Genomic DNA, 18,869 nt, shown 5'->3' with positions numbered 1-18,869 from the left:
ATTTGTTTAGGGGTGTACACACTTATGCAACTAGGTTATTGTAAATTTTTCATATTTTCCCTAAAAAGTTTCTGCATGTTTTTCTGACATGATTTATTTTAGTTTCATTTTTTTTACTTCACAAAAACCTGCCATTTTAACAGGGGTGTGTAGATTTTTTATATCCATTGTACTTACTGTATGTCTAATTCTCATAATGTAAACCACCCTGGCCCTGAACAGGTAATACTAGAATGTAACAAATGAACTTAAGTTATCTTGGCTTACCTGTGAAATTGCAGTAAAAGCACTTAAACCCTCCCTGAAAGTGGCAGCGCTGGTGCATCTCCCACTCCTGCCCCGGGCGGCACCACTCGAAGCACAGGGAGCACTGCGTCAGAGAAGCAGGCTTAGTCCGAGCTCGGTTATGCCTCTTCTGGTGAGCTTCACACAAATCTGCTCTCCTGAACGTCCTGGGACAAAAAGAACACTTGTGGTGTTTAGACCTCCTTCTTGCATGGCTCCTCCAGTGGCACTCCATATCGGCCCAGTCTGCTGCCGCTCGGCCACAGAGTGGGCATTTGAAGCCCTGCTCACCGTCGTGGCACTTCAGGTGCACCTCTAGCAGGCTATGGTTAGCCAAGACTGCCTGACAGAAAACACAGGAAAGCCCCATTTCCTCTTCAGCCTGCTTTTGTATTTCAGATGTGGTAAGAAGGGGTTGTTTGTCTTCCAGGGAAGTCTCTGAGACATCCTGTCCACCTGGAGGCACAGACAAGGCGGCAGGCTGAGAGGGACATTTGGCACTAGAGATTCTGCACAAGCCAAGGGTCATTAAATGAGCAGACTGCGCCATTTCTTCATCCTCAGCACAGGTGATTTCAGCAGAAAGGGGCCCTTGGAGTGCATGGCTGGAATCCTCCAGCTGGAAGACGTTCTCTTCTTCGCTGTGTCTGTCTTCGTCAAACAAAGTGCTCACCTTGACAAAATGTACCAAGCGCATCACATTAAAACATATCCTGGTTATTGAGCTGCTGCAATAAACTCTGACTTATAACTCACCTCGCACGTCTGGGCCACATGAAGGTTGCTGTCAGAGTTGGCGCTCAAACTGATATCGCATGGCGGTGGGCTGATGTTCTGCAGCATGCCATACATTGGGAGCAGGAACATTCGGTCCATGTCCATGTGGTCCTCGCCATTTTTGGAGCCAGAATGGAGATCATAAGGAGAGGCGTTCTGGTCGAGCTCAGTCAAACTCCCCTCATCCTCCTTCTCCAGGCAGGAGAGGTGGCGACATGGTGACGATGATGTTGAAGAATGGCTCTCGGTGACGTGACTGCAGATCCTAGTCTTCAGACTGCTGGTGAATTGGCACACTCGGCAGCGGAACACCTCAACCAAGAAGGCCTCTACCAAAGTGGACAAACGAGCTTCAATGCCCTTGACGGAGCTGCAGTAAAGGTGGGATGCGACACTCTCTTCTCCGAGTCTCAGCGTTACAGGGTCTATGAGCTGATATGCATCTTTAATCCCAGCCATACTATGACCTAGTGATATAAAGGGAACACACACACACACATATTGACAAGACATAAAAGGAAGAAAGATGGCTAGAGCACAGAGATTAAGGGTATATAATAATTCCTATACTGTTCAACATGGTACACATCTCTAACCCCACATGTTATGGACATATCCCTTCATAACACATAAATAAAAATGCCTGTTAACACTTTCAGGTTTAAGATAAACTGAAATATTCTATTGCTGTTCCTGCATGTACAGTGACAGTATTATAAGGTCCCGTGTTTGTTTACGTGGTTGTAAAAAACCCACAATCCTCTGTATTTACACGTGGGGCAGTTTACACTACACATTTATCTCACACTATCCACATACTGACTCTAAGTAGCTTTCATTAACTTCACTTCACCTCACCTGTTTCCTAACCTCAGTTCTTTGTTCTCAAATTGTTTCTTTGGCCTTAATGCGACTGATCATAACAGAAACGCTGGTCTGTGCTGATTTATGACACTACAAGACAGAATGAAATTTAACGGTGGAAATGTGACTAGCTGGCCAGCTAGCATAGCTGTTGTTTAGGGGTCAACGCAAAGTGACCAGAGAAAGATTAAACGTAAAAAAAAAAGAAACCTTTTCATCTTGACCAGACTTTTGGCATAGTAAAACTCCCAAAATGTCCACACTTCACTTCAATGTAAATTAAGTTCCCTTCTCTTGTATAAATATTGAAATCTTACTATTAGAAACTATGCTGGCTATTCGGAATGGTTTCGTATTTTTTAGACGGTTCCTATGTTTGCCGTTTCCTCACCTACTGCGCATGCGCGCAATGAACCTGCTCTAGTTTCGTTTAGCCTAAGTTGCTACTGCTAAAGATGGAAACCATGATTAACGACGCTGTAAACCATTTCGCGTAAGAGCTTTTTTGTTTAATTTTAACCTTTATTATGTGAAACATATGTGTGACATATTTATCAAAGAAAGAGTTAATTTATTATTGTTTGGCTATATTTAGCTCTTGGTTTCAGTTGTCGTGTGAATGTGAGGGAAAGTCAGGCACTCTGGCTAGCTAACTGCTAAGCTAAGCAGCTAGTTTAGCTCAGATTGCTAGCGCGATAGCAAACACAACTGTTTTCCTTCTTCCTTTTCTTCTTCTTTTTTTTTTTTTTTTTTTAAATAAGCTTCCCAGTGCAAAATGATTTAAAACTAGTTCGACTGTTTGTGTTGTTTAATGTAATATGTTTAATAGCACGATATTAGCTAAACATAATGTTCAATAGGCTTGTCAACAGTACCATCAAAACATTGGTCCAGTGTTAGCTAGCTAGCTGGTACATAATGGAATACTTATTAAAAGATTAAAATAAGCAATAGTTTAATATATTTTCTGTGTAAAATAATAGACGCGCTTAATTTCATCTAATAGTAGCTTCAACATTATTCATTGCAGTAAATTTTTTAGTTCTTTTGTGTGTGTTGAATATTATGAAATGTTAAGTTTATACACTCCTTTATGGTTTTTTTTATCATCTCTGACAGAAGTGGCAATGCATCAAGTGAAGAAGAAGAGAATAGACTCGGGACTTGTAAGGACAGTGACAGCATGGAGAAACACAGGCGAAAGAAACACAAACATCACAGCAAGCACAGAAAACACAAATATTCATCACTGGAGGAAAAGGAACACAGACACAAGCACAGACACAAGCATAAAAAGCGCAGACACCGAGATTCCTCCAGGATGGATGACGGGAACATCGAGGACACAGATGAAATAGTGTCACTGAAGAGGTCCAGATTGGATGACCTGGCAGCCCTGGAGGATTTAGAAAAGCAAAGGGCCCTGATCCAAGCAGAGCTCGATAATGAGCTGATGGAGGGAAGGGTGCACTCAGGAATGGGCCTGATACTGCAGGGATATAACTCGGGCTCAGATGAGGACACGGAGGTGCAGGAGCGGATATGTAATGGGGATGAGCAGAGGGAGAATCTAGAGCCGCTTTGTATGGCTGGGGGACAAGAAAGCCAATCGGTTGCTAAAGATGCAGAACAGAGTCAGCACAGCTCCATGGACGATGAGAGACAGGATCCTTGGCGGCGTAGCAGAAGCAGGTCTGAAGAAAAGACAATCAACCAACATAAATCAGATAGAAGAAAGAGTAGAACTGAGTCAGATACAGATGACAAGGACAGAACTCAAGGTCCATGCCCGACTTTAGAGAAGAGACCATCCTATAACATTCAGCAGCCCAAAGATGGACGTCCAAGGTCCAGATCTCCTGCGATATCCAAGAAACAGAATAATACGCACAAGGATCCCCATTCAGTTTCTGCAGAGACAGAACAGGGAAGTAAAAGAGACCCTTCATCTTCATTTCGTCAACCTGGGACTAGAAGTACCGACCATTCCAAATCACCAGAGAAGGCAAGACGCTCCAGATCAAAAGAAAGACATAGCAGATTACCTGAGCCTGAACGCAAGCGGGACAGGGACAAGACATCAGTCAAGTCTCCTTGTAAGGAGGTCTCTTCAGGCAAGGAGAACAGATCTCCCCACAGAAGGCACATCCATAGTCCAATACGGGATAGAGCTTCTCGCAGGAGCAGGGAACGCCATTCTCCTCAACAGCCTTCCAACTGCCGCTCCGCCACCCGTAACAGATCTCCAGCCAGAAGAGAACGATCTCGCTCCACTGATAGAAGATGGCGAGAATCCGACCGTCAGAGACTCTCACCAGTCAGGTTTGAATCAAACAGACGTTCTTTTTATTTATATTTATTATTACTAAGTTGTTCTTCCCTTTAAAATAGACGTGTATTCTTGTTCTTATAATGCTCTGTCATATTCCATTAGTTGTACCTTTTATACAAATGCTGGAGGAATTTTAGTACCAACTGTTAGCGTTCTGATATATTAAAACATATTAAACAGTAATGATATATCATGGTATGCACAATTATATTAAAAAGCAATCTGAAAATGACTATTGAAAGACCCAATTTTCAATTTAAGGTACCACATATGAAGAATTTAGAATTGTTCATTTGACCTCAAACAGACAGCAAAGAAACACAAGGAAGAAAAGTACAAGAAACTTTTATAGTGAACAATAAAGAGGTGCTGGGCCACAAACCTGTATGGAAGCATTGCAAAAAATAGATTATGCTCTTATGATCCTGCTGAAAGGTCTATTTGAATCACTCAAATGTCTCATTTATGCTGCATGGACACAAGGGGGCTGTAATGCTATAATTGTGGCTAGGCATTTTGACATTTTTCTTTATTTTATATTGTCCTTCCCTCATGAGTCTGTTCGTCCCTACAGGATGCGATCCCGTGATGATGCAGCCAGTTGCAGCGGGCCGAGTCCCTCTCTCAGCTCCAGAGGGAGGCCGAGCCGCTCCCCCAGGAGACGCACCAGCAGATCTCCTCTTCCCAGACGAAGGTGTGTGCCAGCTGTCTCACCCTTTAACTGTAGCATAATAATTTTTTTCACCCAGGGACCTATAACAGAGTTCCCCTGGGGTTGTCTCTTAACAGTTTAACCCTGGAGTTACTTTTTTGTTTGCGCTGGTGTTGCTTTAGGTCTGTGGAACGGGCCAGGCTGGGCCACAGGCAGCAGGCACGCTCAGGATCTCAGGAAAGGAAGAGGAGAAGCAGAGAGAAGGATGATAAGTTTAAGGGCAGTCTGTCTGAAGGCATGAAAGCCGAGCAGGATGAATCAGATGAAGAAGTGTAAGTGCACAAGAGATGTCTGCTTTGTCTGTTTAGTGATTTTAGGCATGTCAGCATTTACACATTTTGGATTATCATTTAATAATATTACTGTTCTGGTTACTTTGGACAAAGGAGTCTAAATTTCTAGAGAATAATAATATAATTATGATTATGGATTATGTCTTCATGTAGTTTGGAGGATTATGATGTGGATGAAGAGGATGAGGAAGCACTGATAGAGCAGAGGAGACTCCAGCGCTTGGCAATTGTGCAGGTCAGATTTGTGCCAGCCATATAACTGGCCCTATATCTGTTGTTTTTGGTATTTTTGCAGAGATCTACATTGTAGGTCTTAAAATAGAAAAAGGGAAGTGACCTCCATTTTCTGAACTAATGAACTGCCATAATCCTTGTAGCATTCCATGTCTATCAGTATGTGGGTATGTGGGTAGTTCATGCTATTTAATTTTCATATGTAACCTTACACTATCACAACTGTTTGTATGCATACACTGTGTTGTAAATAAGTAAAAGTGGAATGTATCATATGTATGTTTGATTTAAAAAATCAACATACAGTGAGTTCAGAAAGTATTCTGGCCCCTTCACATTTTGCACACTTTGTGTTTATTTAAAATGGATTTCATTAATTTTTCATTAATCAACACACAATAATCCATAATGATGAAGCAAATGTGTTAAAATTGAGCTTAGCTGCACTCTGTTTGGTTTAATTATCTTGAGATGTCTCTAGAACTTGACTGGAGTCTATAAGTGGTAATTTCAACTGATTGGACGTGATTTAGAAAGGCACATATCTGTGTGTATAAGGTGTAAAATTCACAGTGCTTCTCAGACATGAGCAAGTCGTGAAGTCCAAGGAACTTTTCGTAGACATCCATGATGAAATTGTGTCGAGACATAGATCAGGGGAAGAGTATAAAACCATTTATAAACTGAATATTCTCAGGAGCACATTGAGCTCCATCATTGTGAAATGGAAGAAGTTTGGAACCACCAGGACTCTTCCTAGAGCTGGTCATCTGAGCAAACTCAGAAACTGGTCTGAAAGGGCTTTGGTCAGGGAGTTGACCAAGAACTGAATGGCCACTCTAACTGGGCCTCAGAAGTTCTCTGCAGAACTAGGAGAACCAACCATCTCAGAAATCTTCCATTGGCTGAGTGGCTAGATGGAAACCACTCCTAAGTAAAAGGCATAAGGCCATCACTTAAAAGTAGTGCATGAGAGAGCATGAGGTCTGATGAGACAAAAAAGTAACTCTTTGGGCTGAACTCCAAGTGCTGCATCCAGCAAAAACCAATTACTGCTCATCAAATGGTAATACAATCCCTATGGTGAAACATGGTAGAGGCAGCATTGTGCTATGATGGTGCTTCTCAGTTGCAGAGATGGGGAGACTTGAGGGAAGCATGAATGCAGCCAAATACAGAGAGCTCCTTAAAGAGTGGCTTCAGGACAAGTCTTTGAATATCCTTGGGTGGCTCAGCCAAAGCCCATACTTAAACCCCAGAGAATTCCTCCTGGCATGATTTGTCAGGAAGAATGGGAGAAACTGCCCAGATCCAGGTGCGCAACTCTTGTAGAGGCTTACCCAAGTAGACTCAAAGCTGAAATTGCTGCCAAAGGTCCCGAAAAGGAAGATTTCAACTATATTAATATTTCAGCTACAGAAACGATGATGTTGACCAAAAACAGGTACTTTGTTGAGAATGCCTCGCAATTGTTGCCACAACACGAGGCAACATGACTAATTTGTCTGATCATTTAAATTGGAACCACAAAGCTCTGTATGATGAGTGCAAAGCCAGATCTAAATGCCATCCGAAGCAATAACATATTCCGGATGCCTATGCCAGTGTTACACCATATGAGAATGGTTTCAATCAGCAGTGAGAAATCACTGATGTGATAACATCTCACCTTGCGAAAAACATGGTACCACAGTTACCAAAGAGGGTTTTAAAAACATGATCGGGTCTCTTGCCAAGCAGTATGTAATATCATCATGCAACTATTTTTCTCAAGTTGCCATCCCAGAGCTATACAAAAAATGCAAGGCACAAGTTGGAACAGAGCTGTCACAAGGGGAATATTATGCAGCTACAACGGACTTGGGGTTTGGGTTTTTTTTTTTTTTTTTTTTTTTTTTTTTTTTTTTTAGTTATTTTTATTTTCTGTGCATATGCAGTTCCCTACAAAATAATTCTAGAGTGATTAATTCTTTCCAGTTAGAGCTATCCAAGTCATCTAAAGAAAATTCCTATATTTTTTTCATATTGCAATATACATATCAGAAAAACAAAATATCGCAATGTCAGTTTTTTCCAGTATTGTGCAGCCCTAGACTGATGACTAAAAAAGTCTGTTTGATCCATTTTAAATTAAATCTATAACACCATAAAGTATGCAATAACTGGGGGTCTGAACACTTTCTGAATGCACTGTATGATTAAAAAAATGGTGCTGAGGAGTGCAAAGTAACTTTAATGTACATGTTGCATGTTGTTTTGCATTCTAAAAGCCCATCTGTTGTTCAGCATTCAGAGATCATGAGTTTTAGGATTTGGTCTCCAAACAAAGCAGTCCAGACCTACTGTAGCCAAGCTCTAAAATCTGATTGATTTGCCAGTATTCTGAGTTGCATTCATCTGCAGTAAAACTGTTCTATTCAGTACTTTAAACTCTCTGTCCATGTTTGTGTCCTGTACAGAAATATAAGGGATCAAACGAGGACAACAGTAAGTCAGAGCCTGGCAGTCCTCAGAGTAGCTCCCACAGCCGCTCGCCCTCTCCGGATGATGTTCTAGAGCGAGTTGCAGCTGATGTAAAGGCTTACGAGCAAGAGAACCTGGACACCTTCGAGGCCAACATTAAGGCAAAACACAATCTGCTCACCCAGGAAAAAGATGGTACATGTTATTATGTAGTAGTAAATATCAGAAAATAACACACTTGAAGGAAGAGATACGTATTGCTTCCTTGATTATGCCATGGTTCCTTGCCAGCTTAAAAAAAAAAACTTTCCCTGACCAGGATAAAGTTACTGAAGTCAAAGTGCTCTGTATTCTGTAAATAATTTCCTTCTGCAGAAATCTGTCATTAATTAATATCACTTTAGTTTAATGACACCCAAACAAAGCTGAAGTGTAAATAATGGACTAGCCCAAATCAGCTTTTGTAACTGATGTCATGTTTATGTCCCAAAAGGAGCAGGCCTGATGTTCAAGGTGTCCCAGTATAAAAACAATAATAACCTGTCAGCTAGCCTATTTTCCATGAATGTTGATCACAAATAACCTTTAAAGGCACCGTGATAACACACAACAGTCACTAAGCTATGTTGTTACAGCATAAAGACATTTCTGTGTTACTTCAAATGAGTGATTATTAAAGAATTTCTCTTGTTGGATCTTTTTCTTAGTTGAACTTGAAATTCATATTGTTTTTTGTTTTTGTTTTTTTCCCCAGGAGGTAATTCAAAGAAGCAATCAGCTCCTGACATGTTCACGGAGTCAGATGACATGTTTGCTGCATACTTTGACGTAAGTAGCCAGGAAATGGTTTTGCGTTGCATGAGTTCGAGGCTTTGTATGCTTGAGCGCTTAAATAAAGTTGTCTGTGTAAGGAGAGCTGCACAGGTAGAATTGCATAGTCCTGCACAAGATCTTGTCTCTCCCTTATTGGCTTTTTGCTGTGTAGGTAAGCTGAACTCCTCTGTGCTGCCTCCTCAGTATGACTGCAGGAACAAAGTGTCATAGTGAGATTCTTTTGCTATTGTGATATGATTTGCAGCATAACAAAACACATGGGGGAGCACTGGATGTTTCAGTGACGCACAGAATTGGATGACCATTCAGTTTTTAAAATAATATACAAACCTGTTGTACTGTTTGAGGAGGGCCACTGCTGTGATCATGATTAATTTGTAAATATATTGTGCAGCTGCAGATCTAATACTCTCTGATAGTCAGTATCCTGAAGCATTTTATTATAGCTCCGAACATTAAGTAATATTGTACTGTGTTTCTTCACAAACCACTATCGAATCAGAAAGGTAATTGAAATCTACTTTGTATTGCTTAACATACTATATATTTTAAAATCATGACATGCCAGTTCAGAAAAAATGGCATTAGAAAAACAGTCACAGCAACACTTTTATTCTAAACAGGTATTCCAGATTGTATGAAACTTTTCCAAATGAGATATTCACATTTTCCCATGAGATACCAGTGTGACAAAAAGCACTGCAGTCTGCAGTTTCCGACCTGTCAGCACACGTACATTTACATTTATGGCATTTGGCAAACGCTCTTATCCAGAGCAGCTTACAATTATCTCATTTATACAACTGAGCAGTTGAGAGTTAAGGGCCTTGCTCAAGGCCCAGCAGTGGCAGCTTGGCGGTGCTGGGGATTGAACTCATGACCTTCCGATCAGTAGTCCAATCTTAATATTTTTGCCAATTGTCTTTTTAGAGTGCAAGGTTGCGTGCAGCAGGCATTGGGAAGGACTTTAAGGAGAACCCCAGTCTCAAGGACAACTGGACAGATGCTGAGGGCTATTATCGTAAGTGACATTTAAAGTATGCTTGAGTCTTAGTTGCCTACCTGTTTTACAGAGCAGTAGTGCTACCACTCTGATGAATAATCATGTCTTTGATTTTCCTCTTGTGTTCAGGGGTGAACATCGGAGAGATGTTGGACAAACGATATGACGTTTATGGCTACACTGGGCAGGGTGTGTTCAGTAATGTTATCCGTGCAAGGGATCTGGCCCGAGCTGGTCAAGAAGTTGCTGTGAAAATCATACGCAACAATGAGCTCATGTAAGAAAACGCATAGTTGTAAATTGCTTAAATACATATTTATGGTCTTAGTATTTTTCCTTCTCTTGGCATATATTAAATATCACGATCACCTAGGGTTGTGAAATATGACATTAAATCGCAATATACTTTTATAATGCTGACAAGCTGCGGTGTTGCTTAGCGTAACAAGTAGCTGAAAAATATCTATTTGTACTTTGTCTACAATGGACTATATGATGAAAATGTCTTCACGTGTTGCGATTTTTATGGTTTTGCCATACTTCTCAGCAAAAGTGAAGCATGATGGTTAAATCATGCTTCAAACCGTCAAATATATGAATGCTTTAAAAAAAATTTGTGTCCTTGTAGGCAGAAGACAGGCCTTAAAGAGCTGGAGTTCCTGAAGAAGCTGAATGATGCAGACCCTGATGATAAATTCCACTGTGTGCGTCTGTTCAGGCACTTCTATCACAAGCAGCACCTGTGTTTGGTGTTCGAGCCACTCAGGTGAAGTTTTTCTCCTTTCTAAAGTCTTTTTCATTTGAGCTATGCGTGTTACCTTCGATGTTAAATTTTTCAGAGTGACCTTATTCTTCTGGAAAATTAGATCAGCATCACCAGTTGTATTGTTTTGTTTGTTTGTTTAACCATCGTCATAACCTGGCATAACATATTGGCAGCAGCTAATCTTCCCAGAGTCCACAAACATATAGCTTAAGGCATATAGTTTATGACAAAATACATGGTAGGCAGTAATTCTTCGTCTGACAGAACAGTTAAGCCCTTAAGAAAATTGGAGAAGTGTTGACTTTTTTCAGTAGTGAATAAACGTTGCATAAACATATGATCTGGTTCCAGTATGAACCTGCGGGAGGTCTTGAAGAAGTATGGCAAAGATGTGGGGCTCCACATCAAGGCAGTGCGCTCCTACAGCCAGCAGCTCTTTCTAGCCCTCAAACTCCTCAAGCGCTGCAACATCCTTCATGCTGACATCAAACCCGACAACATCCTGGTGAAGTTCATGAACAGTGTTACAATGCAACACAACACAAAGTCTCTGTGTTTGGTATCATTACATTTCTTAATTGCATTCTCTTATACCAGGTGAATGAGTCTAAGACCATACTGAAGCTCTGTGACTTTGGCTCCGCATCCCACATTGCTGAGAATGACATCACGCCCTACTTGGTCAGCCGGTTCTACAGAGCACCTGAGATCAGTGAGTCTGTCCCTGTGGCTTGTGCACTGTGTAGGCAGTAATGGCATGTTGTGTTAAAAATATAGTTGCATTTTGCATGAAGAAGCACAATACTAGATATAGGTTATCCATCAAGTAGGTTTCAGTATGAATAATAGATTGCATGTGCATCTTGCATAGTCTTAAATTCAGTTAAAGTCACTTAAAGTCTCTCAGTGGAAATGTATCCCCATATTTCATGTAGCATCATTAAGTGTAGAAATCTTAAACTGTTTTTACTTTTTTTTTTATGGTTCTGGTGGTTTATCTGGATTTAAAGTTACTACTCATTTTCTCTTGCAGTCATTGGAAAGCCATATGATTATGGAATTGACATGTGGTCTGTGGGTTGCACGCTGTACGAGCTGTACACAGGGAAGATCCTCTTCCCTGGGAAGACCAACAACCACATGCTGAAACTTGCTATGGACCTTAAAGGGAAAATGCCCAACAAGGTAATGTGTTGGATATTTGATTTAAATACAAATATTGCATTACAAGCCTATTAGGTTCTATCATGTTAAATGTTTTATCGCTGTGTTTACAAATAAAAGACTAATTCACCAGTTGATTAATATTGGAACAATATCAGAACAGACTAAATATTGTTAAAATGTTCACAGATGATCAGGAAAGGCTTGTTCAAGGACCAACACTTTGATCAAAACTTGAACTTCTTGTATACAGAGGTAGATAAAGTTACTGAACGGGTAAGCATCATTTATTTCCACTTATTTGTTCTGTTGTGATGAACTGTAAAACACTTACAGACTCATGTTCCACTTGCTGTTTCTCAGTGTTTCTCTTTGTCCTACTAATTCTCTTTCATGTTTTTATGTTCTTCTCTCTTTTTTGCCTTCCTTTGTGTTTTTTTTTTTCTTTTCCTGCTCTCCAGGAGAAAGTGACCGTGATGAGCAGCATCAACCCCACTAAGGACCTACTGAACGACATGGTTGGTCGTCAGAGACTCCCAGAGGACCAGCGAAAGAAAGTGGTTCAGCTGAAAGACCTTCTGGATCAGATTCTGGTGCTCGACCCAGCCAAGCGGATCAGCATCAACCAGGCCCTGCAGCATCCCTACATCCAGGAGAGGATGTGACTGTCGGACCCACACTTCTGGGGATACACAGCACGAATCTTTCAAAAGTCTGCCAACAAAGTGACGGTCTTGTATGTGCAGGCATGACTGAATAGATGAAGAGACATTTTAATGTCTAAGTAAAGTTTAAAAAAAAAATTTTTTTTTTTCTTTTTTCCTTTGGCTTTCTGAACACACATTATCTTGCTTTCATTTTGAAATGTATGATGCCCTGATAAAGATGTGCCCCACCCCACCCCACCCCACAAACACTAGCTTAAAACTTATTTTCTTTTTTTTTTTTATTCTTGCTATAATTGATACAATCTGAAAGCAGCAAAAATTACTGTATGTGTGCTGGTGTTCCAATAGTCTGAGCCTCCCCTAACACTGTATGTGATAATGTGAGTTCAGGATAAATGCAGTCTATATCCGCATCTCCCTCAGGTGCTAGAGCGACAGCGCCCACTGGTGCACGGGCCTGTAGGTGTGCGTCTGCTGAAATCGGAGCTCTTGAGCCCTACCTGAGCCTGTCTGCAGGGAAGGCCTCCTCTGTAAAGGCAGGTTGTGTTCCTCTAACAGTACACTGAAGGTAAGCTCGGCCGGCCAAAATTTGCCAGTGTACGGTGCCTCTATTGTACATTTTGGCTGAATGTCCATTAAAAAAAATCAGTATACTGATTTTCTGGCATCTTTTGCATGTAGAGACGAGGAATGGTCTAAACCCATCATCCTTCAACAGAGCCAAAGTTAATTCCTAAAAAGCAAAGTTCTTGCATAAACAAGTCGGGAAAGGAATTCCAAGACAGTCACTATTGCTGTTAAGGGTAAGGGAAAAGGGGCAGTCTGAAATATTTGAATTGAACAGGCACCTTCAGTGTACTGCCTCTGACAGTAATGTATTGTTCAAAAGCAATGTCTGTGACTCTCAGTTGATATGCATTTGTTCTACCTAATGTTCTCACAAGGGGTGCATGTGTTCTGAAATGCTGTGCACTTTGTTGTGTACTTCTGCCAGTGTTCCTTTGTTCTGACGTGATCGTGTTGTCTTTTGATACAGGGATATTCCTCATCTGCTCTATGAATCTGCTTGTTTTGAGCGGTAATTGATTCTTTACTTCATATTGCTTTATTGTTCTAATTAAGACACAGAACTAGCTCATTCACCTTGTATATTATCCATACCTCGCCTGCATGTTAAAAAATAGTTTGCATAATTGTAAATTTATAATTGTATGTTATCATAAAACAGTCTAAAATAAAAATGTTTGATGTGGAGAAAAAGTAAGAAAAAATATGGTCATAGACCTCCTGGTCTGTCTTGTGTGCACCCAGTGGCAGGTAATTATGGTTTAAGATACCATACACTTTAAATTTCTTAAGTTTCACTGACACTAACTGCTGTTTATGATGTTTCTCCCACTGTTCCCTTGTGGTTGCTGAGAGAGAGAGATTATATTCTCCAGCCAAAGGAGGCTCTTCTCTGTGCACCATCCTCCAGCCTGCCTCTGCTCTCAAAGAGACAAGACCTTCACAAGACCCCTTATCCAGGTCACTCCTAAAGGCATGTGTAGCTCCAACATAGCATAGACAGAAATGACCAGTCTAACTGAAATGATGGAGGGTGTTGAAATTTTTGCTTTACTCTTGAATTTGCGCTTTCTCAGACCCATACAGCCGCTTTCACACTACTCGGTATTTGCCACAGTCTTTTCTTCTATGTAGTGTGAATGCGTAGAAACTTGTGAGAGATGTAGTGTGAAAATAGTAAGTAAACATGTTTTGCTATTCGTCTAGCCCTGCTAAAGTTCTGCGTAAACATGGACTCTAGTTTTGGGCTTGGATTATTCCAAGTCTCAAACAACCCTAATTTAATTTTTTTTATATAAGTGATAACGTCTGGATTATGAATGAGGATCAGCAAAATAATATGGATGTGTCCCTCTGTAATGGGTATTAATGGTAAATATTCAAGGGAGCTGATGATTGCACAACACATAATCTCACCGGTTTTCCCTAATGATGATGTAAGCTTTTTTGCCAGATGTTCATGCAACTCAAACTCCTAGATTCAAATAATGGTATTGCTTGAATCATTAACATTTTCATGTAGTTTATAGTGATGCCTATTGTGTTATCTTAGTGAAAGCTATAATACATTTCACCTTTAAACAGGTCAGTTAACAAGTGAACACTGATATTTTATGCATCACTTCGGAATGTAGTGACGTTGGTGAATGAATGTTACCACACTGGGGAAAAAAAGATACTGGTTTATTTGTTCTCTGTATTTTAGGTGCTGTCCGTTAGAGAAGACTCTTACAGGGACTCACACCTGACCAAAGGTTTTTGCTTTAGAGAGTGATCTTTACTAGTTTTTCTTTATTCAACACTTCAACAAAATGAGCTGTCATTTGGTTTTAATGAGTCATTTCTCAGCCATTAAACACAACCTGAGTCATTATTCTGTGGGTATACTTATGTTACAAAGTGTCACAACTACTTGGCTGGCACTAGTAAAGAAATAACTAATGGTGGTTTCGTTGAACTGTGTAGGTGAACTGTGTAGGCTTTTGGTTAAAGGACATCATAAAATTGGAATAATTACCTCCAAATAGCCAGCCTATGCCACCTGCAGAGTCTCTTATAGTTTTACTTCAGCTGAATTATATTTATAGGAAGTTGTATTGTTTTCTGAAACATTGTAATAAATTGGTGGTATAGCCAAATTGAAGAACTGAAAGGTAATACCCTTCTTTTTTTTTTTCTTTTTTTTTTCTTTTTCACTGAGCCGTGTCTTTACACGTGATCCTCAACACTAACTTGAATTTGTTTTTATTTTAGGGTAAGTCGACATTTCCTTCCTCTTCTGATCACTATACAGCCCTACAAGGAGGATAACCTGACTAGTCACACACCCTTTTGCTGAAATCCTTTTTTAAAGAAGCCCATCATCTCTTCACTCATTCACAGACATCAGGAGTTTTCAAATGAACTGTTCAAATACTGCATTCATATTCATTCAACAGATGCACATTGTATAATGACAATATAAGCCATGAATAAATAAAGAAAAAAAAAGTTGTAATACTCCTGTGGTCTTTTTTCATGTTTTCTGGTGCTTATATTTTGAGCAATAAATACCTTTTACCATAGATATACATACTTATGTCCCGATATAATTAAAACCTTACAGGACTGCAGTACCTAAATGACAAACATCCGACACTGATGAATACCAGGATTAAGTTTTCCTGTTAGGAACGGTTGCCTTTTTGGCAGAAGTTGAGTCTCTCTGTGTGTGTGGACTCTTGGTCCTGTTTGGCACTGTGGGTTTTTGGGGGACCTTCATACTAACAGAGAAAGCTGGGAGCACAGTTTCAGCTTTTTTGCATCTGCCTGACAGATTGTCAGGATGTTTAGGTAAGGTAGAATGTAGTAACTTGCTCCTGCTTCCTTGGCCTGATTTTGTCGAAGGGCAAGTATGAGGCCTGCATCTGCATGAAGAGTTGGGACAAACCATGAGTTTGGTAAAACTACACATAACAGAGTTGCTTTCCACATCCCTTGAAATCCCTGTCTTGCATCCTGGAAGGTCACTTTTTCTCAAACGATTGCCGTTTCGTGTATTAGCAGTAGCTGGTTGGGATCGTGCTAGTTTTGCTCGTTCTTTCTGCACAGTAGCAGCCTGAAGCCTTTCTAACTCTGTCAGCCGTGCTATTACAGGAGCAAGGCAAGGATCAGACACAAAAAGACTTTGCTGTATCTCAGAGGACAGACTCTGTGTGGAGTCCAGGACTTTGAGTGAAGCAGGAAGAACCTCTGGGTAAAATGCTGTTTCTGTGGAAAGACAGTCCAGGTCCAGGTCCTCGTCAAAAGGCTCTGGCTTCAACTCTAATTCCATGGCTGCTGCCCACTTTGACATTTCAGTGCTTTCCTGCTCTTGATCTGAAAGGTCGCTGTCGGTGTGGCACTCCGATGATCCTGACATGTTAAATGACGAGTGTTTGTCACTTACTTTCCCCTTTGAAAGTCCAACTCCAGAAATGTTCAAACTCAAACAGTGTAAGCCATTTGTTTCCCCATTTTCACTCTGAGCTGCAGCTTGACTGGCCTTTATGGGGGTAATTTTCAGTAAAGAGTCTGTTTCCATTGCAAGCTGGTTCTTTCTATGGCTCTGCTCAGGTGTGTAGTCATTCCTGTTACCACCGACAGGATCCTGGATACCAAGCCTCTTCCACCTGTGTGTCAGCATCCTTAGCTTGTTTTTACGATGATGTCTCAGACTATAAGAGATAATAAATGTAGTTAATAGTTAATTGAAAAATCCTCCAAGAGCCAAAAAATAGAAAATATCTCTGCCCTGAAGCTACTTCTCCTCAACAGACAGGAACTCATATCAGACTTGACATCAGATCCCAGTAGTGCAGAAAGCAAGGGGTCTAATGTTGCAGGATAATGCAGAGCTACATGCAGTTCAACTACAGGTTAAGGAAGGATTTTGTTGAAGCCTGCTGGCCCCAATGCCAAGCCCTGTCAGAATCAGTGGTGTACCTTACTTATTTATTTAATACGCATCAAAATTACATTTTGAGATGGAAGGCGAGATAGGGAAGTAAAAGCCCATGAATAAAGATCTCTCTGTTAGTTGGACAAATGGAAGTCAAGAGGCATCCACCACTGCATGTTGGTGGGAGAAAACGAGCCTAATATTTCAAAAACGCTCTGCACTTGAGCCCATAATGGAGATGCCTGTTATCAGGCTGGGAGTGTCTCTGGTGGGTGAAAAGAGACCTCCGTATCTACTTACACTTTGGCGGATTCTGGCCAGTCACAGCAGATGGCTGGCTCGTGCAACAAATCGGCACTCCTGGCTGATGAAGCTCTCTGTGAAATGTTTAATGCAAGTTTAGATGATTAGATGCTTTCCTACATTTGATAGTCAAACTGAAAAGGCTGTCAAACTGAGGTTCTTCACGTGTTATAATATAAAATTCACAACACCTTAAAGAAAAGTATTGGTACCTGATACCTTTGGTGCACTCAATCCTTTAGATATGTGTAGATACTCAATTTGTCGTGTTAAGCACGTGATTAAGAAATCCTGTGAGGACAAAATATAATAGTGCATTAGCAAGTATTTGTCTATATGTACAATGTTGTACATACTTATATGCACTACTACACACACGGCTACTCTGGAGCAAAACTGCTTCATCTATCCACTGGTGATGAAATAATCTATGTAGCAAATATACAATATCACAGTTACATTATATTTCAACTTTACTTTTGAAAGGCATTGCTTTGCATGTGCACAAGACATTGAAATGAGTCCAAATAGTATTAACATAGTTCACTTAATAATAATAATAATAATAATAATAATAATGAACCCACCTTGTCAGTAATTCTTGGCAAAGAGACACCTGTACTGAAACATTCAAATGAATTAAAAAAGGAAAAGAGAAAAAAAAAAAGATGAAGAAAATTGATATTACTAAATGCCCTGACCCTGAGATGGTGCTGGAATGGTGGGGATCAGTGTCCTGTCCTCTTGGTCATGTGTTCTTGGTCTTTTACTCTGAGAAAGGAAAGAGAGGAGCACAATCAGCCAGACACTCCTGAGCACCTGCTCACCAGGTTGTTGAATGCCTTCTTACGTCACTAGTTGTGGAGAAGTGGGCGGAGCCATTGTATCGCGCTGGGTTAGCAGGCCCCGCCCATCTCCCTCGCTCTGCGCTAACAAGCCCCGCCCACTTTCTCCGGTCATGGTCGGTAGGCCCCGCCCATCTCAGAGCTGCACTATATACAGGAGGCGCTGTTCTAATTAACTACGTAAAGAGAGGGGAAAGTTTTAATAAGGAACTTCATGTTTTTTAGAATGTTTGGAACAACGAATCAAGACACTCCAAACCTGATAACCCCTTCCTCTTCTTTCCATTGTCCTTATGCAACCGACAAACATGGCCTCTTGTGTTTATGGCTCCTAAAGAGAGATTAGCGATATGTCACTTCTCATACCTCAAGATAATATCTGTCAGGCAGAGCGACTGAACCTGCAGAGAGAGAGAGAGAGAGAGAGAGAGAGAGAGACGTTCCCCCAAATATTAAACTACCTTCTGCATAAACACTGGTGAATGGCACCCAGAGAGGCTTCTCATACTTCCTGTTGTTCACCGTAAAAACTGTATCCATGGCAACCGACCGGAACTACAAAAAAAAAATTCTGCACACCTTCAGATTTTATTATTATTATTATTATTATTATTATTATTATTTTAATATATAATATCCAACTGAATTATAAGATCAGAATGCATACGGTACATCTGTTCCCATTTCGTTTTTTTTTCTTCCTGTTTTTGTTTGTTTTTTGTTTCCATTAAACTGATATGGTGCTTTTGCTTTAATTTATCCAGAATACTGTCCTTATTTTCATCACTAAATATGAAAGTGTGCACCTTTTTTCCCCCGACAAGACATATTAGCACGAAT

The 18,869-nt window shown here is 40.5% G+C and overlaps 3 protein-coding genes across 8 annotated transcripts; 1 reads left to right on the top strand and 2 right to left on the bottom strand.

Moving 5' to 3' along the window:
- Positions 1-267: 267 nt before the first annotated feature.
- si:dkey-154p10.3 (uncharacterized) lies at positions 268-2,092 on the bottom strand. Its single transcript, XM_053233082.1, has 4 exons — positions 1,921-2,092; positions 1,042-1,529; positions 577-958; positions 268-452 (listed from the first exon to the last, which is right to left on the bottom strand). The coding sequence occupies exons 2-4, from the start codon at positions 1,519-1,521 to the stop codon at positions 376-378; spliced, it is 939 nt and encodes a 312-aa protein (XP_053089057.1). The 5' UTR covers positions 1,522-1,529; positions 1,921-2,092; the 3' UTR covers positions 268-375.
- A 205-nt stretch (positions 2,093-2,297) lies between these two features.
- prpf4ba (pre-mRNA processing factor 4Ba) lies at positions 2,298-15,461 on the top strand. Of its 5 annotated transcripts, XR_008301572.1 has the most exons (17): positions 2,298-2,419; positions 3,046-4,248; positions 4,833-4,952; positions 5,093-5,242; positions 5,417-5,498; positions 7,957-8,155; positions 8,715-8,788; positions 9,725-9,815; positions 9,927-10,074; positions 10,426-10,563; positions 10,915-11,068; positions 11,161-11,275; positions 11,597-11,748; positions 11,917-12,003; positions 12,189-12,963; positions 13,077-13,198; positions 13,432-15,461. XR_008301572.1 is itself a non-coding variant. In XM_053233079.1 (15 exons), exons 1-15 carry the CDS (start codon positions 2,382-2,384, stop codon positions 12,390-12,392), a joined length of 2,955 nt encoding a protein of 984 aa, XP_053089054.1. In that variant the 5' UTR covers positions 2,298-2,381; the 3' UTR covers positions 12,393-15,461. The 5 variants fall into 5 exon arrangements, 1 of the variants encoding a protein (XP_053089054.1); XR_008301571.1 differs by having other exon boundaries at positions 13,077-15,461; XR_008301570.1 differs by having other exon boundaries at positions 12,189-13,198.
- On the bottom strand, positions 15,116-18,848 carry LOC113540392 (uncharacterized). 2 transcript variants are annotated; one of them, XM_026936855.3, is made up of 8 exons: positions 18,491-18,848; positions 18,289-18,360; positions 18,035-18,205; positions 17,886-17,955; positions 17,772-17,800; positions 17,404-17,475; positions 17,182-17,258; positions 15,116-16,657 (listed from the first exon to the last, which is right to left on the bottom strand). In XM_026936855.3, exons 2-8 carry the CDS (start codon positions 18,337-18,339, stop codon positions 15,616-15,618), a joined length of 1,512 nt encoding a protein of 503 aa, XP_026792656.3. In that variant the 5' UTR covers positions 18,340-18,360; positions 18,491-18,848; the 3' UTR covers positions 15,116-15,615. The 2 variants fall into 2 exon arrangements, with proteins under 2 accessions (XP_026792656.3, XP_053089056.1); XM_053233081.1 differs by having other exon boundaries at positions 18,289-18,848.
- Positions 18,849-18,869: the final 21 nt, after the last annotated feature.

The sequence above is a fragment of the Pangasianodon hypophthalmus genome, chromosome 4 (genome assembly GCF_027358585.1).
Source record: "Pangasianodon hypophthalmus isolate fPanHyp1 chromosome 4, fPanHyp1.pri, whole genome shotgun sequence".
NCBI lineage: Eukaryota > Metazoa > Chordata > Actinopteri > Siluriformes > Pangasiidae > Pangasianodon > Pangasianodon hypophthalmus.
This window is presented reverse-complemented; position numbering and strand designations above follow the sequence as displayed.